The 18,778-nt window shown below is 44.0% G+C and overlaps 1 protein-coding gene across 3 annotated transcripts in view; it reads right to left on the bottom strand.

Annotated features, from left to right (window-relative positions):
* Positions 1 to 18,778, bottom strand: part of srrm3 (serine/arginine repetitive matrix 3) — an 83,391-nt gene that overhangs the window by 16,718 nt on the left and 47,895 nt on the right. For all 3 annotated transcript variants that reach the window (XM_070555915.1, XM_070555917.1, XM_070555916.1), the window contains exons 2-3: positions 14,509 to 14,809; positions 4,931 to 5,026 (exon numbers count right to left, since the gene is read on the bottom strand). In XM_070555915.1, the coding sequence (XP_070412016.1) occupies positions 4,931 to 5,026; positions 14,509 to 14,795 (383 nt within the window). In that variant the 5' untranslated portion in view covers positions 14,796 to 14,809. The remainder of the gene's footprint in view (positions 1 to 4,930; positions 5,027 to 14,508; positions 14,810 to 18,778) is intronic.

Raw genomic sequence — 18,778 nt, 5'->3', positions numbered from 1 at the left:
ACGCGTCGAAGCTCTAAAACTTTACGTACGTAACTCCACGTTACCACGGCAACCACAGACCACAAAAGCAGGGTCAGCAGCAAAAGAGCTAATTTCACCCACATCTAAATGACTCACGTCTTCATCAGCAGAGTGCAGACAGGCTGATGAAGAGCAAAGCTTCTGCGTTAGCAGCAAAGTGTGATTAGTCCCCCTCTGGAACTAAACTGACACCAGTTAGCAAAGTCGACTGTATTATTCATGTCATGTTGCTGACTGTTTATTTAAGGATCCAGCTTTCTCTGCATTTAGCCGTGTGATTAGTTGTTAGCAGTAGCTCGCAGGGTCAGGTTTCTTCTCTGCTGCGTCTCTGTTGTTTATCTGAAACGATCTGAAAATGGGTTTGTCCACCACTTCTGACATGAATAACACGCGAGTTACTCCAGAATCACAGCCACCGTCCTTCAGGACGTCCTAGTGGATGCAATCCTGCCCATTGTTCCTGACCCACTTCCTGTTTCTTCCTTTAGGAAAATATATTTTCAGAAAAGGCACTTGAGCCTTTTCTCCCGCAGAAATGAATTGTGGGTAATGCCTAATGCGGACTTGGGTGAAGTGCGGATCAAGGGTGCAAAAGGGGCGTGATCAGCGTCCACACTTGAGAATCAGGACACCCTCACACCCAATTTTTGCAATTGAAGGGCACGAGTGTGGAAGTGTGAGTACTGGGATTGGGCTTAAGTCTGAATTTTACTTACAAGAAGAAAAAAATGTATTGGAAATTGTGAGAAGTATCGAGATCCACCAGCAGAGATAATAGCCTGCCTGAGCCTCCCCTGAAGCCTGAGATGCATGTATGGGAAGACTGATGTAAACACGGAGCTCTTTAGACAGAAAGTATCATGACATATGGCTACAACTCCCACTGGGATGATTTAGGTTTGTGGATCTTGCTTCCTCAGTAATGTATACGTGCCAGTGATGTTATCATACTAATTTATGAGTGTAATCCAGTGCATTTTGTCTGCTTTATGATGGTCAGGATTTAAAAATGAGATCCTTTTGCTTTTTTTTAAAAGGAGCACATTATTTTGCGCGTGCTAGAAATTCCATCACTGATCTGGGCTAAGCTCCGGATCGTCATCAACCCTAAAGCCGCCCCTGCATCCTGCAGAAGTCCGGATCATGCAGGAGGGAGTGGGAACATTGTGTCTGAACGTAAAACTGAAATAGCCCGTGCTTTTAGTGTGAGTGACTGAAGGATTACTCAGATTACATAAAAAATAAAATAAAATGAATCAAACAAAAACAGGATTTAAAGTAGAGCATGCCTCGTCCAGTGGCCCTCTGAGGCAGGATTGAAGCACACTGCCAAAAAAAAAAGCAATTAACAACAATTTGAACTATCTAGCCATCCCTGTGCTCGGTCATTAGTGATGAATCGGCTAATTCGCCACTCTGTTTCTAATCTCCTAATTGATGTCGAGCTCCAGAAGCAGGAAACATCTGTCTAGCCAGACAGTGGCCCTGTTAGGGAGATGAATTAGAGTGTCTGTGTTTATTGCTGCTCTGGTGAGGCTTCCTAATTCAGCCGATGTCCCTGGGACCTGGCGGTGATGGACTATGACCAAGGCCCTCCTCAGGGCTGCAGCACAAAGTGGTGCAGCTCATTCATATCCTCTCTCCGCAGCCACTCAGCCACTAAAGAAAAACTTCTATTTCTGCCGCTGCCTAGAGTTATATTGTGTTATTTTGTAGGGGTGGGGAGGGGGGAGGTCGGTAGATTCATTGCCTCTCACTCTGAGGGTCACGGTAATTCTAAGTGCTCGTTTAAAATCAACATCATGAATATTCTGGAAATAAAAGCAAATTTCGTTTAACGATTTTCATGTGTTGCACCACAGATGTTCAGGAAAAACAGCCTTAGAGTGGGTGCACAACTTTTTCTGATAGTGCTATGTTCTAATCCCTAAAGAAGAAAAGTTTGTTTGTGGTATTTCCTCCGAGAATTGACCACTAAGTGAAGCTCGGGATAAGCTCCTGCATTGATCCGGTCTGAGAGGCTTCACACGCTGCGTTCCTTCTCACACATTTCCCAACCATTATGCAGGAAATCAATCAGAACAGGAGTAAATAAAATGATGAGCTTGCACATCCATACTCACTGGTGTTTGTTACCAGTAAGACAAGGAGCATCATAACTTTCTGGTAGGAAAAGTCCCCGAGACAAAGATGAATAAATCCTTTCAGCTAAGAACAAACAACATGCAGCCTTTTGTTCAAGGGGTGTAATGAAATTGTCCATCACTTATAACTAATCTACATCAAACCTTGTAACCGAGAAAAATATATATGGAAAACAAAGTTTGACTGGTAATATAATCTGCCTCAAATTTTGTCAGATTAAATCCAAACAAGACAGAATACCAGCAGCAGAAAATTCCAGGGACTCGCTATCCCCATGTGGTTTGTGGACCTGGGGTCTCGGCCTCGGGCTGGAGCACATACCGGTTAGTAATTTAAGGAGGAGCTCGACCATGTCGAGCCCTGAAGGTTAGAGACAGGATTCTAAAATGAGCTCTAAGGTTAATGGATAACCAGTGCAGAAAGTGATGTGAGATCTGCCGTTTGCTCCATTTAGGAGCCTCGCTGCAGAGTTCTGGACCAACTGGGCTTTTTTTTTTTTAAACCTGTGAAAAATGTGTTACAGTAATTCAGATGGGAGGAGATACAGTAAAAGTATGGATAACCATTTTCAAGTTCATGTTTTGACACCAACCTTTGTGGTTTAACGATACTTCATTTTTGGGTGGTCTTCAAGAGACACTGACTGGTCAAAAACGCTCACATTTTGCAGTTTGATTTGACGGCAGAAGATATATGACCAAGTTGTTGACTAATCAGGGGAGCCATGCTCTCAGAGGCAACAATCAGACATTCATTTAACTGAAGGATGTTATTTTCTAGCCAGCTAGTGACAGCAGATACACTCTAGTACTAGCAGACAGTTTATAGAATTCAGAATTCTTCAAGGAGCAGTGCAGCTGAATGTCATCTGCAGAAAGACTGTAGGAGACATGACAAATGCATTGTTTACCTGTCCAAGAGGGTGCATAGTGTTTACAGTACAAACAAGAGATGACCCAGTACAGACGTAGTGAATGTAATCCACTTTGGAATGAGACTACAGAATAGCAAAGTGTGGATAAAAACCCTAACCCAGAAGCATCGCAGAGCCCTGCAGTGAGATTAGGAATGATACATATCTCCTGGGAGCGAGTGGCTCAAAAAAACAGCAGGTCCAAAATGATTCTGCAAAAAGATGGAGAGTGCACCTGAGGTAGTTAACAAAAAGGCTGGAGAATATGAAACCAAGACTAGAAAGGTAGATGTGTGGAAACAACCAGGGTGTGCCACGGTCAGTCAGACTAACTGAATAGAGCATATAAACGTGGTGAGGGAGACGGCTCGTTATATGCAGAGCTACGTGGTTGCTCAGCTTCTCCCACCAGGCTGACGCCGAAGCCTGCCTGGTGTCACTGATAATATTATTTTGGGACACTGATCGGATGACTTTAAAGACAACGTTCACTAGTTTATTTCAATACTTTAGCTGAGGTCTCTAGTATAAACAAATGCCTTGAAAGTTGATCTCTGTGGGAAAAAAGCTCTGGCAGTGGCAATCCTGTTTCAGAAAGTAGAAGTTAGCAAGAAGAGTGGGGAGCAGAACACGACAGGATCTCCTCTTCCCTTATATTCTGACATCTTGCCTCTGATTGGCCAACAGCAACGCAACTATACCACTGGCTCTGTTTTCTCTGCAACATTAATGTTTCATCTCAAAAATAACACAAGCCTGTTAGGGTTATGCCATGTTGTGGAGTTCCTAATGCTAACAGTTAGCTTCTACTTGCCGAGACGTGCTCTGCTCTCTCCTGGATGCTAAATCAAAAACAGTCTTACCCGGTCGCGAGCCAAGGGGTCACGAGCCTTTTCAATATGATAGATCTGACCAACCTTTCTAATCGGAGCGTTTCTCTGTCTATTTCCCAGTGGTGGCTAATGCAGGAAATAGGGGTAGTAGACCATTTTCACGTTCAGCCTGCATGGCAGGCAGTAATGGTCAGAACTTCAGCGGGAGCAGGATTTTAAGACATTTGTTCCACGCAGAACTCCACACTGTAGATAACGTTCCCTCAGATGTGTGCTGTGAAGCAACAAAAAGTAACTCCTCGATTTTCCTGACAAAAGAACGTTGCGTATTTAGTGGCTACTGCCGCTAGCTTGAACTCAAGAGGTTTTTTTTCTTCCCCACAAATGTCACTATATTCATCCTGCGAGTCGCTCCCTTAGCCATCCTCCTCATTTCATCACGCTCTAGTTAAAGGTCACACAGTAAACGAGGCAGAGGCGGGAGAGTCATTAAACAAGTCTGGGAGACAGGAAACACCAACTTCAGCTCAAGCTGACACCTCGCTACCCGGCTCAGACACATTTGTCTTTGGGAATCTGATGTTTGGGAGGACCAGATTGTTGGAGCTGATATAGTAGTTGGACAAAGTTAGTGAATTTCCCCATCAGGACCACTGTCTTCCTGCATCACGAAGGATTCTGGGAGCTGAGGCAGTTTTGTAACTAATTTGTCATAAAGGATACAGAATCTTTAGCGATGCTAACTGCAAGTAAACTTTAACAACGTAAAACAAAGAAAGAAGTGGTTATTTGCATGAGAGGGGAAGGAATGCAAAAGGGAACAGTTTGTGTAAATATGAAGGACAGATTAAGGAGGAGAAGGGAAGCCTCCATCAGCTCTTGGAAAATCTCAGCCACTTTTTTTTATCGTTTTAAATATTTGCCTTCAGATTTCATAACGGCGGAACCAGACTTAAATGGTACAGACTTGAACACACAGCAGCTACAGACAGATCTGATCAGAGTTAAGTGAACTTACTGTGTGTGAGAGTCCTCCCTGGTGATGACACCCTCTTTGTCCATCAGCATCTGCCTGAAGGTGCTCACTTTCTGTCGGATCTCCTCCTCTGTGTACCTGAAGACATGCAAGTTAAAAGAAAGAATCAAGGATTTCTGCAGCTTTGAAACGATGTACACCCCGATGACTCACCGTCGCCCTCTGCCCCCCCGGCGGGCCTGAACAGCATGTCGTGTTTTAATCTGAAGGCCAGCGAGGGGATGTGTGGGGCAGCTCTAAATGAGCTGACACAGACAGGGAACTGTGAACCACTGCAGAGGCCCACAGAATAAATGACCGCCAGTGTCACTCAGGAGAGTTGTTCCCTGTGATCTGACAGGTTGAAATTTCCGCTGTGCTCTGGCTGTCGGTGGGTGCAGCCGAGGAGCAGCGAAACAGATTGTGATGTAATTTCAGTCTAAGTTTAATTTCAGTAAAATCACAGCAGGCCAATAATATTCATGCATGCGACATTGGCTTACGTTCCCTCCGTTTAGGGAACAGCACTGCTACAGCGAGTGCAGTGACAGCTGCTAGCAGCCTGATAAAACAAGTCCTGTTTTATTCTGCAGACTGTCGGGGTGCAGCTCTGCAGGACCACAGGGTCCTCGGTGAGAGCTGATGTTTTCGATCATTTTGAATCCCATGTCCGGCTGTGATAATGAGCTGTAATGAGCAGCAGTGACAAAGGAAGATGACAATGAAAGGTGGACACCAGCTGAGCCATGGCTGACACGAGCCCGGCAGACATTAGCATGGATGAAGTATGTATCGACATTTCTCTGTGAAACAGAAAAAGGAATTAAAAAATGTCTCAAATCTTTGAGTGACTTAGTCACCAAACATCCTTTTTGTGTCCCAGTTTCTCTCACTAGAACCACATAAAACCGAACCACCTGGCTGAAGCTTCTCAGACTTCTCATCTGTGGCTCTCAGCACATCTGGGACTAACACACTTTAATGAACCAACTGTAAGTAGGAACTTTAGAGCATGCATAACATCTCCTGGTGCGTCTCATATGGCCACTTATCAGATCTCATTTTCCACTCTGTATGCAAATATACACAGCTGCCTACATGACTACAGGTCTATTCGTGTTTCTGCATCACATTCAACGTGAAAAATCAAAGGTTTGACTATGATTTTGCTGAAACGTAATTAAAGTTAAATTATCTTTTATTGCTATTTGATAATTTTTAGAAATGACTCTCCTTCCTCCTCCTTTACTGCCGCTCAGGGCAGAGAGCAGCTCCATGACTTCAAATGGAAATTAACCAGAGGCTCGCATCAGCATAGAAATAGCATTAGTCCAAGGGGAGTTTGTTTTTCTTCAGATTGAATATAGCAGCCCGAGCCCACTGCAATCAGCACGCTGGTGGTGTGGAGAATGAGATTAGAGACGTGTGATGGAGACCAGAAATAGCTGGAAGAGGGTTTTTTTAGCAGCGAGGAAGCCAACCGGAGTGACAGCGCGATCAGGTCCTGCTGTACAGCAATCACTCAACCCAGCAGCTGTCAGCTTAGCACAAAGGAGGGTCCAAACCAACACTTTGTATTCATGGCTTTTCCAGTCACAGTGCAGGAGCCATCACCGTGCATTAGCTGCAGCTCTACACCAGTCGTCGTGCTCTCTTGGTCGTTTGGGCGGGATCAAAGAAGGGCCACTCTGCAGGCAAACAGATGGTAGGTGTTTGCAGTCATCTCTGTTTATGCCACTCAGAGGCTACACGATTTAGCTAAAGCCTGGTTCACATTTTAGGATTATTAATATGTTAGGTGATTTTCCAAACATCAGCGATCCCACACGAGGTGATGAAAAATCACAGATATGTCTGTTTTGGTTCTACAGTGGATGGTATCCAGTCACATGCAGAAGCTACACATTACATATGAACAAATTTCATATGTGAACATGTCCTGGTCTGATGGGTTATCCCACAAAACCTCTTGACTTCAGACTAAACCAACATGGCAGAAGAGGAGCCTGCAGCACGCTTCTGTTGCCTCACTTTCTGACTGGCCACACATTACATTCAAGAGGCAACATGCGTTTTTGTCCTCGAAACTAAGACCAAGATAATCCAACATCGATTTATGAGAGCAATCCTGACGTCTTTCTAATCTCAGCAGGCCAAAGCATAATAACCAACGGTAGGAATGTCTGACAAGATTCCCGGAAGGAGAGAATCCCGTCAAAATCATGATAATTGTCTGATGTGAACTGGGCCTAAGATATAACAGAGCTTAAGCCTGATCACTTCCTGTCTCTAGCTGTTTTCATGTGACTAAAGCCTGATTCATGCTTCTCCGTCAGCTCTAACAGGGAGAGACCCGCACGCACGGATGGAGATGTTTTGCCCTCATACTTCTCCGTCTCCTGGGGAGTGTTGCAAAGCAATTCCCCACCAGGACAACAGAGGGCGTAACGCTGTTCTGAGGTATCCTGTCATGTATCCGGTCCAAAATAGTGTGTTTATATTGTGTTTTTTGTATATAAGAGACTTTTTAACAGACACATTTGTCTCTCATCCTCCTCCACCTCTTCACTCGCTCGCCACCTCTAAACCAACGTTATATAGTTATATATGTCTACAAAGGAAAAACTCCATTTTGCTCTTAATTACAGGTTGATGGTGTTTTCTTTTTTTATAGTTTGGTTTTCTTGCACATTTCAGAGACAAAGCCAGCGCTAACTAGTTTGTACTTTTCATCTTTGGATTTTAAATCCTTGGTATTGAATTACAGGTTAATAATTCTTAAAATTGTGATGTTATCTTTATTATAACTTTATAATATGTACCAAAAAACCCCACATCTAATAAAGTGACTGTTGTGGTGGCGGTGATCGGGACGGTGAAAACTCCGCCGGTGATCGATTCAGCTCCGGGGGTGTAAACCGCGGGAAATGCAGCAGGAGGGGGAGGAACCGCGGGAAAAAAATCACTGCTAGCAGGGGGGTGGCCCAACACAGCCTCAGTGACAATAATAATGATGATGGCTGGGTTAGTTTGGGAGAAAAACAGTATTCAAAGTGGATCAGGCATTTTGATGAGCCAGCTGGATACTGTGGAGACAGGGATCTGTCAAATTCAGAACTCATTGATTTTGTGTCAGTTTTTTTGGATGAGGAGTTCTGGACCCTCATCACAACTGAAACTACCCGATATGCTCACCAGTATTTAGAGAGGGAGGAACTGAAATCTAGCTCCAGATATAATGACTGGGAAGATGTAACTGTCCCAGAAATGAAAGTGTTCATTGCCATTCAGTTCTGCATGGGGCTTGTGGAAAAGCCTGAGACTGAGGATTTTATTTATATATATATATATATATATATATATATATATATATATATATATATATATATATATATATATATATATATATATATATATATATATATATATATACTGATACTGAAGATTTTTCTAATTTACAATATTCCTCTATCTCTAACCAGATTTAAGCTACAAGCTCTTTAAATAGTGATATAAAAAATTCATATTTTACTGAAAAAACTATGGCGCCTAAAGGGTTAAGACCTTGAAAATGAAACAGTTTGTTGACAATATGTTATCATGTGTTCAGAGCTGCAGAGGCCCGGACTCCAGCTGATGGAATGGAAGGATCCGGCAGATTAAAGGCAACAAATGTAGACTCCTGTCTCCATATGACCGGATACTGAAGAAGTCAAACTGTACATGAAAAATGACCAATTCTAGATGCCACAGAAGCTAAAAGATTCCCAAACTTCTGCTTCTGGCTGTCAGCTGGTTAGGCAGGAATCCATCATGAGCACCTGCACCATCTGCTCTGCTCTGACATAAAGCTGAGAAAGACCTAATCCATATATTCACACACTGGATACCGCTCAATCAATTACGGACCATGTACCTGTGTATATTTCTCTCTCTCTCTGTGTGTGTGTGTGTGTGTGTGTGTGTGTGTGTGTGTGTGTGTGTGTGCAGAGCCACGACAGGTCAAATGTGGTCACACTGCTGCTGTTTGTTCCAGGCTCATCACCTGCAGCATGATAAGATCCAGGATGTTGAGCAAGAGAGAAATGAGCGAGTTCTTCTAAGCCGTGAAAAATCACCACTGGAGTGATTGAACAGCTAAGACAACCAACAGAATCCCCCCAGTAACTCACAATCCAGAGAAATGAATAGTCGTGTCCTCACAATCATCCTTAATAGACATCGATGTTCTCATCCCAACGGCCCAACGTATCTGAGTTTGATACCTCGAGTCGTCCCCAGACACCTGCTGGCATCACTAGTAGCATGAATAGCTCTGGAAACACGGGAAGCCAAACATGAACACCTCCGTATTTCTATTTCATGGACAGAATTAAAATGACATACTGAGAGCTACAGTGAAATAGGTTACCTCTCAAGTGGAGAGGATTTTAATTGTGACTCATAGATTTTCTGGTTAGATAACAGTTACCGGACAAGGGGGGGGGGGGGGGGGGGGGACGAGTCCACCATTGTCTCTGGTTAGAAAGCTGCAGTCTTCACTTCACAGCAACCATGTCTGGAGCTCTTCTTCTCTTAAATAACTTATAAAAAATAGATCTTACAACCCTTTTGCATCAATCTATTTTGGACAGTTTGATAGTGTTTCTGTCATTTTGTTCCCAAACAGCCTTAGTCAGGAAAATAAGCCCCTTTTCAAACAGCTCAACACCAGCGAAGGCGACAGTTAGGGCGCATTTTAATGTCAAATACAAAAAAAAAAAAAAAAACTACTTAAGTAAAACAATTCTAACAAATATAAAGAAGTTAAACATAATTACCTTTAATGTATTATTATTATTGGTTTATATGAAATGAAGCATCATTTTATGAGCCTCACCAGAAAACTGCTGGCCTTTGATGCACCAGAAAAGCTACATTTTGCCGCTGGAGATATAATTGCTTATAAATAACTACATATTTTCATGTAAATGAGCATTTAATAGAATACCCAATTGACAGAACGGTGAAGTTCTGATTTGAACAGCAGGTGTAGCTAAACAACATAAATGGCAGTAGAAGAAGAGTTGTAGGCCTTACAAAAAATCCACTTTTCAGACACAATCATTTTCAATGACAGTTTTTAACTTTACTGACATTTTTCCCAGTGGAAGCCCGAAGAGACAAAGCTGCACTGTGGATCAGACTCCATCAGCACGCCCGATGCATCTGGATTAAAACTGCATGGATACAGGACGGCTAAAACCCTCTAATCACATCTAATCAGGTGAGCTTCACATCTCCTATACTTTTATATTAAACTACATTTCTGACCCAGTTTCTGCTCAGTGGATCAGCAACACCTCTTTCCCACTAATGGATGACGGTCGTGCTGCTTTTCTAAACCCCACACGTGTCTGTGTGCAGTTGGGATGTTGAGAAGGAGACCGGCGTAGCTGCAGTTTAATCTGAGAGGAGTCCCATGAAGAAAGCTCATTAGAAAGCTGAGAAAAGGACTCGTGCACCACAGGAGTTCAAATCATGCACAGCCATTGGACCTCCATTAGCAAAGAGAAATGCACTCCAAACTGAATCTGAACCCTTGAGCAAGGCAGGTTTTGTACCCAGAGCGGCATAAGTAAACCCTATGAATGGTTTATGAAAAATGCCATAAGGTAGTTCAGTTATGCACCTTATAATCCAGGAGCTGCTCACACAGATCCCACCATGCTGGGTGGATAAACACGGATAAATGGCCTGACGTAGACCACCTCCAGTCCACTTAATATCTTTGAAATGGTGACATTCCCAGTAGCACGCCGTGCAGAAACGAACGGAGGAAGCTGCCAGGCTTCAGATTGTTAAATGAACAAGCGTCTTTAATCACAGAGCCAGTTTAATAGGCTCCCAGGGTGAGGCCATCATTCATGACGGACCATTTATCCCAGTCGTCTCACTGGAGAGGAGCCCAGCTGATCCATGTACGAGGTAGGGGTGTGGGATGCAATGGGAGCCCACCAACCAGTCTGGACCTTCAGAACCAGTACACTGCTTTACAGAGAAGGGGGCTATCTTCATAACTGTTCCCGCTTTCTCCCTCTCTGCGCCGGTGTTTCTTCCCCTCTCTCCATCCCATAATCCACACATACGCTTCCATTTAAAGAGGCACATTAGAAATTGAAGAGGAGTGGGTGCTTGTGCTGAGCCAAGCTGGCAAATGTAATTCCCCTCCTATTACGGCTTGACAAGATGAGTTGAATCTCTCCAGAGCTTCCTGAGCAGCGCAGCTGCAGACTGTCATGTTTGACCATCTCGGGACGAGCAAGCGGAGCTGGTCAGAGAGAGAGAGAGAGAGTCTGGTCTTCTTGTATGCCGTCATCATTAGCCAAGCTGCTCCCCACCACCATGTTTCATCAGACACCGTGGCTCTTTTACATCGTTCTCAAACCGGGAGCTGCCGCTAGGAAAGGAGTGGACCTTGACAGATGGGACCCCCCCCCCCCCCCCCCATATCACTCCCATTATTTTGTCTGCGTTCAGCTACATGAATCTGCAACAGCTCCACCATTACAAGGCTGTTTAATCCGGAGAGCAGAGGAGCCATTCAGGATATAACGGGTGGACCTCGCCTCCCACCTACACTTACACCTGAAATAAACCTCTCTAATCAGCTTGACTTGTACTCAATTAAAAGCACCGCCCCCTCAAATATCCAGGATTATCCAGCTTTCTGTAAATGACAAATTTGATGCGGGTAAAATGTCACGAGGCTTCAGAGAGAAAGGAAGGCTTCTCCATAGTAATACGGTATCACAGCACTCGCCGTTAATCACGGTCTCTGTCAGCCCGGGGCTTCAGTCTGAGGTGTGGCTGTTCAAGTGTGTGTATGTGTGCTTGTGTGTGTGTGCAGGAAGCCGTCCAAGAGGACAAAAGTAAGTGAGTGGTTTGAGGCAGGTTCTGGACGTTCTGAGCTGTTGTTTGTGGGGTTTTCTCAGATTGTTGGTGACTCTGAGCGGCTGTGATTCTGAAGTTAAGTATAAACAAAGAAAAAGTTTCACCATTAAAAATGCCACACTATACGAGCTAGCAAAATGAAGTTGTTCCATGGTTTGCGTAGGTATGTTGTTTTAGGAATATGGCAGAAAAGGTGCCAGCAAAGGTTGTAAAACGTAAAACGGAACCCTTGCTCTATCAGCTTTTTCAGGAACTCCTTCCTTTAAAAGTTCTGCTTCATAACGGCTAAATTGCATAATTAAAATGTTTAAGGTAACATATTTGTGTGCATGTGACATTTTTACATAAGCTTGTTTTTAATCATCCACCTCTTCAGTAACGTTTTGATATCAAGCTGCTAAAAACAGCCAGATGATCAAATCGACTCCCTGCTTCTACTCGTTTACCCCGATCCACAGCGGCGGCTTTTGTTTTTCTTTCCTTCCTGTTTAGATGAAACTGACTTTTGGCAGGCAACAGATTCTGAATTTAATAATTTGGTGCCGCTTGTGAACTCAGCAGCTGTAAAGGAATATACCTGTCAATGTCGGGCTCACAGCGACGGCTTCCACAGCCGGCATGCTGTAATAGCTGAGATGTGAAGAAAAGAAAAACAACAATAATTCTCTGGAAACAGAGATCTCCATCGATATCAGAGCCTCATCGCATAAACCGCGCTGTTCGTCTTTGAGATTTGAGAGAATGACTTTCAAACTGGATGGATTTTAGATGAATATTTATGTTTGCATTGTCTTTTATGGAAGAAACTATTTAAGCACATACAGTTTCCTGCTGTTAGAGACATGCAACTTTAACAGAGGGACAAAAATATTAAATAAGAAGTAAAAGAAAATGTTTTATAATAGGAATATCGTACTTATTATTATAATTTTGTCTTTATTAGCCATTTTTCCAGTAAATTGATTTGATATTGACTAGTTACACAAATTTGGACCAATTTGCCTTAAAACACAGACAACGAAATAGCTATATTTTTTATTTTTGCATTAAAAATAAACCTAAATATTTTACAACCCACATTTATTTCATTTGACTTTCCCTTTTGAAACTGGAACATTTGAAATTTTGGCAGCTACTCTATGAAATACTCTACCATCCGGTTTGGCCAAATTAGCCGTAACCTATAATGTTCTTTTCTGAGGGAAAAAAACACCTTTTTTCTACAAATCAATCCTCTCTATTGTTGTGTGACACTTCAAAGGATACAGTGGGAACGCACCTGCTCCAAAAAGCTTTTAAAGATCTCAAAAAGGACTCTAAGGTGCTCGTTTCAGTCAGATTTTTAGGCTTTTAGGTGAGAAGAATGACGTCGCGAAGCTGCTTCTTTGGTTAGAAACGTCAGTTGTGTTCCAGAACCAAGAAGCTCTTCTATTTGATGCTGGATGAAACTGAGCAGAACTCTAACAGGAACCCTTCATACAAACAGATGCATTCACGGTCATCGTTTTGTGATCTTATGAACATCATTTGCTACTTAGTTTATAAACTTCGTTGGGTGTTTATAGATCATCAGCTCATAAATCCCACTCCAAGTGCCGCGTGTAAATCCTGATTATAGCTCAGATCATAAATACTGCTCAGTGTTTGGAAACCTGGATGCTGATGCCAAACACTGTTTGGATCCTTCTACCTCTGATAGTAATTTTCTCCCAAAGGTGTTCCAGTGTTAGGTCAGGATCACTTTAATCTTCTTTTCCTAAACATTTCTCTTTTAAAAAAAAATGGTGTTAACAAGCAGAGCCGTGTCCAGGACTTTTAAAATGGGGTGGCCAATGTGGGGCACTTGTTTATTCATGGGTGGCACCAATGGTTATGCTTATTTATTTATTTACTTACACAAATCGTTTATTTATTTATTTACTTTCTAGTGAATTTTTGAGTTTCACATTGCACAATCACCATTTTTTTTCCTCTTCATCTTCTACTTTTGTGGTGGTTAGCAAGTCACTTCTTGTTGCATTACTGCCACCAACTGGAGTTGAGTGGGACTCTAAATGTTATGTATGTGAATATGAAATATATGAAAAAATATTAATACTACACACCTGGGCTAGAAAACAAGGTGAAAGGTGCATGTAACCACACACTATTTTGGAGTTTACAACCCAAGCCTTTTGTCGACAATGTAAAGTCAATTTAAACTGGAACTTAGTGAGGTGGCACCTGGGGTGGCCAATCAGATTCTAAGGGTGGCATGTGCTACCCCAGGCCACTCCCTGGACACGCCCCTGTTGACAAGAGATTGGTCGGATGTTTGTTTCTGAGACCCACCTGATCACCTAAAGAATTGGTCCTAAAGCCGGGCGTACGCTGTTTGTGTGGTCAGACCTGCCACTTTTGGCTCAAAATGTGACAGAAATCACACATTCCTGAAGGAAGGACCAGTTTTCTGGCTCTGATGGATCTAGTGGTGCTGAGCAGGCTCTGACTCTGGTTTAGCTGCTTAAAACTAGCTCTAGCATCATCTGTGGACCAGCACCAGAACCACTGTGGCCAAACACTGACTTCTGCTTCCCATGTAAATCGTAGGACCACTAATACAGACCGAGCTGTTCTTCAATCAGGCTTATCAGTACTCATCTACTCACCCCTGTTCTTCCATCATCTCCTGGAGCTCCATGCATTTAAGCTCCACCCTCCTCTTCCTCTCATGGTCCAGAATCTCTCGATGTGGTTTCTTCACTAGGACCGGTTCTACTTTGAGTTCCTCCTCCTCCATGCCTGGTTGTCCATCTTCACCTTTAGCCTGTAGCAATACAGTGGATGTCGGCCCTGAAGGTCCTGGTGCTGTTCCAGATTCTGGTCCGGGGACCACGGGCTGGACCACGTCGCTTGCCCCGTCCTTAGGAGACGGCACCCTCGTTGCATCATACATGATGAGTCAAATCTCTGCAGACAGATGATGGAGTGATATGAAGTTAGCTGATGATGGAGTTTTTAGCTTTATGCTAACAGTGATCTGTTGAATTAAAAAACAAAATCTTTAACTGCTAGCTGATTAAAAATCATCTCTCGCACATTTCTAAGATCTATCTTGTGTCTGCAACAACAAATATGAACCAAGAAGTGTCTGTGTTGGGAGGTGGGTGGCTGTGATGTGATGCTGATGTCTCTGGACAGCATGCAGCACTTCTGCTTGAACTGAGCAGTGCACTTTGCAAACATTCAAACATCAGCATAGATGATGCACATCAGACGGGAGCGCTGGCAGCAGCTCCAGCTTCACGAGTCAACAGCCCTGAAGTGCCTAAAGGCAGGTTTGGATGCAGAGACGGTGAAACTGGAGCAGAGCGAAGGTGTTAACCAAAAGAGTCAATGATTCTACGTTTACAGCAAGAGGGGAGGAAGAACTATGACGTCCTGTCTGTGGCAATGGAACGGGTGATGACACAGGCTGAATTTGTCCCATTTCAGGCTCATTTACTTACAAAGTGATGAGGCTGTCATTGGGATGTTTAAAAGGGCTCCTCGTACGGGTGCTGTTTGGAGCATCCTCGGAACGAGATGGATTGCTCTTTTAAGGTCAGCGCTGCCGCCACAGCTGATGGCTTCATTTTTCTCAAAGGACTCCAAAAAAAAAAACTAAAGTGATGCACTTCATCAGTGCCAAACACGGAGGAGTCGGGCTTCAGAGCCACTTCTTTTATCTCCTCACAGAGAGTGTAGACTCAGTCGTAGCTGAGCTGCTTCTGCTAGTCTTTTTAATGGTTAATGGGGACGTGTTTGCGTTCTGAAGTGCAGCGCCCTGCTAAACGAGCCGCGGATGTGCACGTAGCGACGCGGCTCTCGGCTGACAGAGCAGGTGGTGAGACAGCAGGAGGCATCATCTCTGAATCTATAATACAGTAAATCAGCTCTTGATATTCCACGACAGGAGTCTCTCATGCGCGTCTGCAGAAGATTGCAGTGAGACAAACTCTCATCTATCAATTGGGACAATAAAAAGAGGAAGTGATTCTTCATTCACTCACAGAACAGAACACAGAATGGTGCATTATGGGAACATCTGTGTTTAACACAGAAGTTTGTTAAAGGGTGATTCTAATCCAAATTATTGTTAAACAAACATGTTTAGATGGAAATCCATCACAGAAAAAAACATTTCTGTCATCACAGTCTGACTCATGAAAATGCCATTTCCTCTCTTTGTTTTATTGACCTAATGTCCCATTAGAGCTCTAATGTGTTTAAGATTTTTGTCAGGGCGCAGCCACAGTGTGTGTTATCGTTATTAGTTGAACTATAAGTGTGTGATCCATCGTCTGGTGCATATGAGATGGCTCAGGCCCTCGTGGGGCGCCAGCCACCGTGTAATTGAAAGATCACAATGCGTCAACGTAAATTACAGCAAACCCCTGGCGCTTTAGTGAATCCGGTGGACGTTTCAGCTACAGGTTACGTTTCTGTTTGGGCTTTTGGCTCTCAACAGGCTACAAGCTCAAGTTAACAGTTCTGTTATCTGAAGAGCATCAAAGGCTCCTTCGGAGTAACTTATTGTGACACTTTGCTTATGTAGCAGAACAACTTCACACATGGTGACTGTCTCGGTGTGACTGCACGCCCTCGTTATTACAGCTCAAGTTGTTGTTGGCAGCATCATTACAGCAGCTGGAGATGACCTTCAACCCTGCAGAGGACTTGAACACAAGTATCCGTGAGCCTCTCTGCTCACAGCGTTTAAACGATTTACCGTAAATCCTCTAATACAGGCCCGGGCCTGTATTTGACTCAAGCTCATCAAGCTCCAGGCCTTTATTGGAAGGAGGGCCAGTATTAGAGGCAGGCCTCTATTTCTATTTGAGCAAAATGAACTAATGGTTCGCTGGAGTTTTTGACAATTAAAATTGCGCCCACATTTTCAAAGTTAAACACATTTCTTTTAACAACGGTAGTTCCTGCTTCAGCCATCTCCCCCCTCCCCCTGCTTCAGCCCTCTCCCCCCTCCCCCTGCGCAGCTGCCGCAAACTCACTGATGCGCCTGCAGCCTCTCAGAGTTCCTGCTGCTCTAAACATTAAAATAATTATTTCATTTTCTGTTCCTCACTTCTGATTACCTTAAATGGTGTCTGTTTGTTGCAACAGCAGGTACAAAAACTAACTTGTTTTTATTTGACTATTTTTCTGTCCTGCCTGTTTATTATCTTCCTGCATCTCCTCTCAATCCTAAAGAAAAACTGCTACCTGGGTTCATATATATTCACCTCATGAGTTACCTTTGAACTGCAGTTCTAAAAGATCTACCGACCGCAAAAACAGCGGAGCTTGCTGTTTGCCGGCTGTATCAGTGATCAGTGCGTCGGAGGACAAGGTGATGCGCGCAGCGTCCCGATCCACAGCATGCAGCGAAACACATCAGGCGCAAATAAAAGACAGAAAACATTAAAGGAAATGAACTGACATGAACGATCGTGTGTTAAATTAGTTTTTGAGGTGGCGACACCTGATTGTTCCTGTGGCCGTGCTCAGGAGGCAGATCTACCGACCGCGAAAACAGCCGAGCGCTCCCTGCTGTGATCTGTGCGTCGGAGTACAAGTTGATGCGCCCCGCTCCACAGCAGCGATACACATCAGGCGCAAATAAAAGACCGAAAACATTAAAGGAAATGAACCGACATGAACGATCGCGTGTCAGTACCTACGGTCTGGCACTTGAGTTTTACCCCCCAAAAAGAGAATCTGATCATACGATAATTCAATAGGGAGCGTGGTTTCACAGACGCGGAAGTGATAGCGTCGGTGAAACGCCGGCTGCTCTAGGAAACCCCCGAGCGTTCGAGCGTCAACGAAGTGACACGGAAATGCCGGGCTTTCCAGAAGTAAGTAAGATAACTTACTATGAGCTGATAGTTCATTGGATTGATCGGTAAGTTGGAAACTCTGATCGTGAATCTGAAGAAACGATGACTGAGTGGTGAGCTGGAAAGGCGACTTCCGTTTATAGCCGCGGTTTGTGACGTAGGTGCGACGTGAAGGGAATCCCCGCGAGGGGCATGCTGGGAGTCCCTACTTCGCGGATTTTCATCTATCGCGGCCAGGTCTGGAACGCATCTACCGCGATAAACGAGGGATTGCTGTAGTTCATACACCCCCTACTGCTGCTCTCCAGAGTGTTCTGCAGCATAATCAGCACGTTCTCTTTGAACTTGATAGTGTAATGACCTGGCTGGGGTTGTAAGCCAGGTGCATTCTGGGTATTGTGTTATATGTGTTTCCTATCGTTCTGCTAGTTCCTATGTGCTGATTTGCGTGTTGTGTGAGTGTTATGTAAGCCACAGGGAAGGTGATGTGTGTTCTGTGGAGCGGGTTGAATTAGCATGGTTAACTGACACCGTGACTCTGTGTGGTAGGAGCGTGATAGAGGATCGTGTCTGTAGCGTCACAAAGTGTTGAAGAAAAGGCCTAAAAAAGGTCTGCGTGAACCTCTACTGCCTCCTGCTGGTTGATTTGGGGACTATAACCCTGTCGCTGGGGCGTTCGTACTTGCTTGTTACCACATTCCAACCGGCCACAATAAGAGACCGGCCATAATTTACCTCCGCTGACTCAGACACCGGCCAGAATTGGAGACCCGGCCTTTAATTGAATACCGGCCTGTATTAGAGGATTTACGGTAGTTATTTTAGCTTTGCGGGAAACTGATTTTTGCTCCTTCTGCTTCCCACAAACAAAGGGAATAAAAGCGGGATGTATAATGAGGCAGCTCCAGTTAAGCGACACGCTGTGACACCCTAGCACCGAGCCCATATCTGTTGTTGCACGCCCTCCATTTTTCACACGATGTCTTTATTCCACCGCAGCTGAGCCTTTGGAAGCGGCTGGGTGAGCGCGCCTGGTGAAATCCGTGTTACTTGCAGCGGG

Source organism: Nothobranchius furzeri, chromosome 10 (genome assembly GCF_043380555.1).
Source record: "Nothobranchius furzeri strain GRZ-AD chromosome 10, NfurGRZ-RIMD1, whole genome shotgun sequence".
NCBI classification, from domain to species: Eukaryota; Metazoa; Chordata; class Actinopteri; order Cyprinodontiformes; family Nothobranchiidae; genus Nothobranchius; species Nothobranchius furzeri.
The sequence above is the reverse complement of the archived record's forward strand: the minus strand, read 5'-3'. Positions and strand labels throughout refer to the sequence as shown.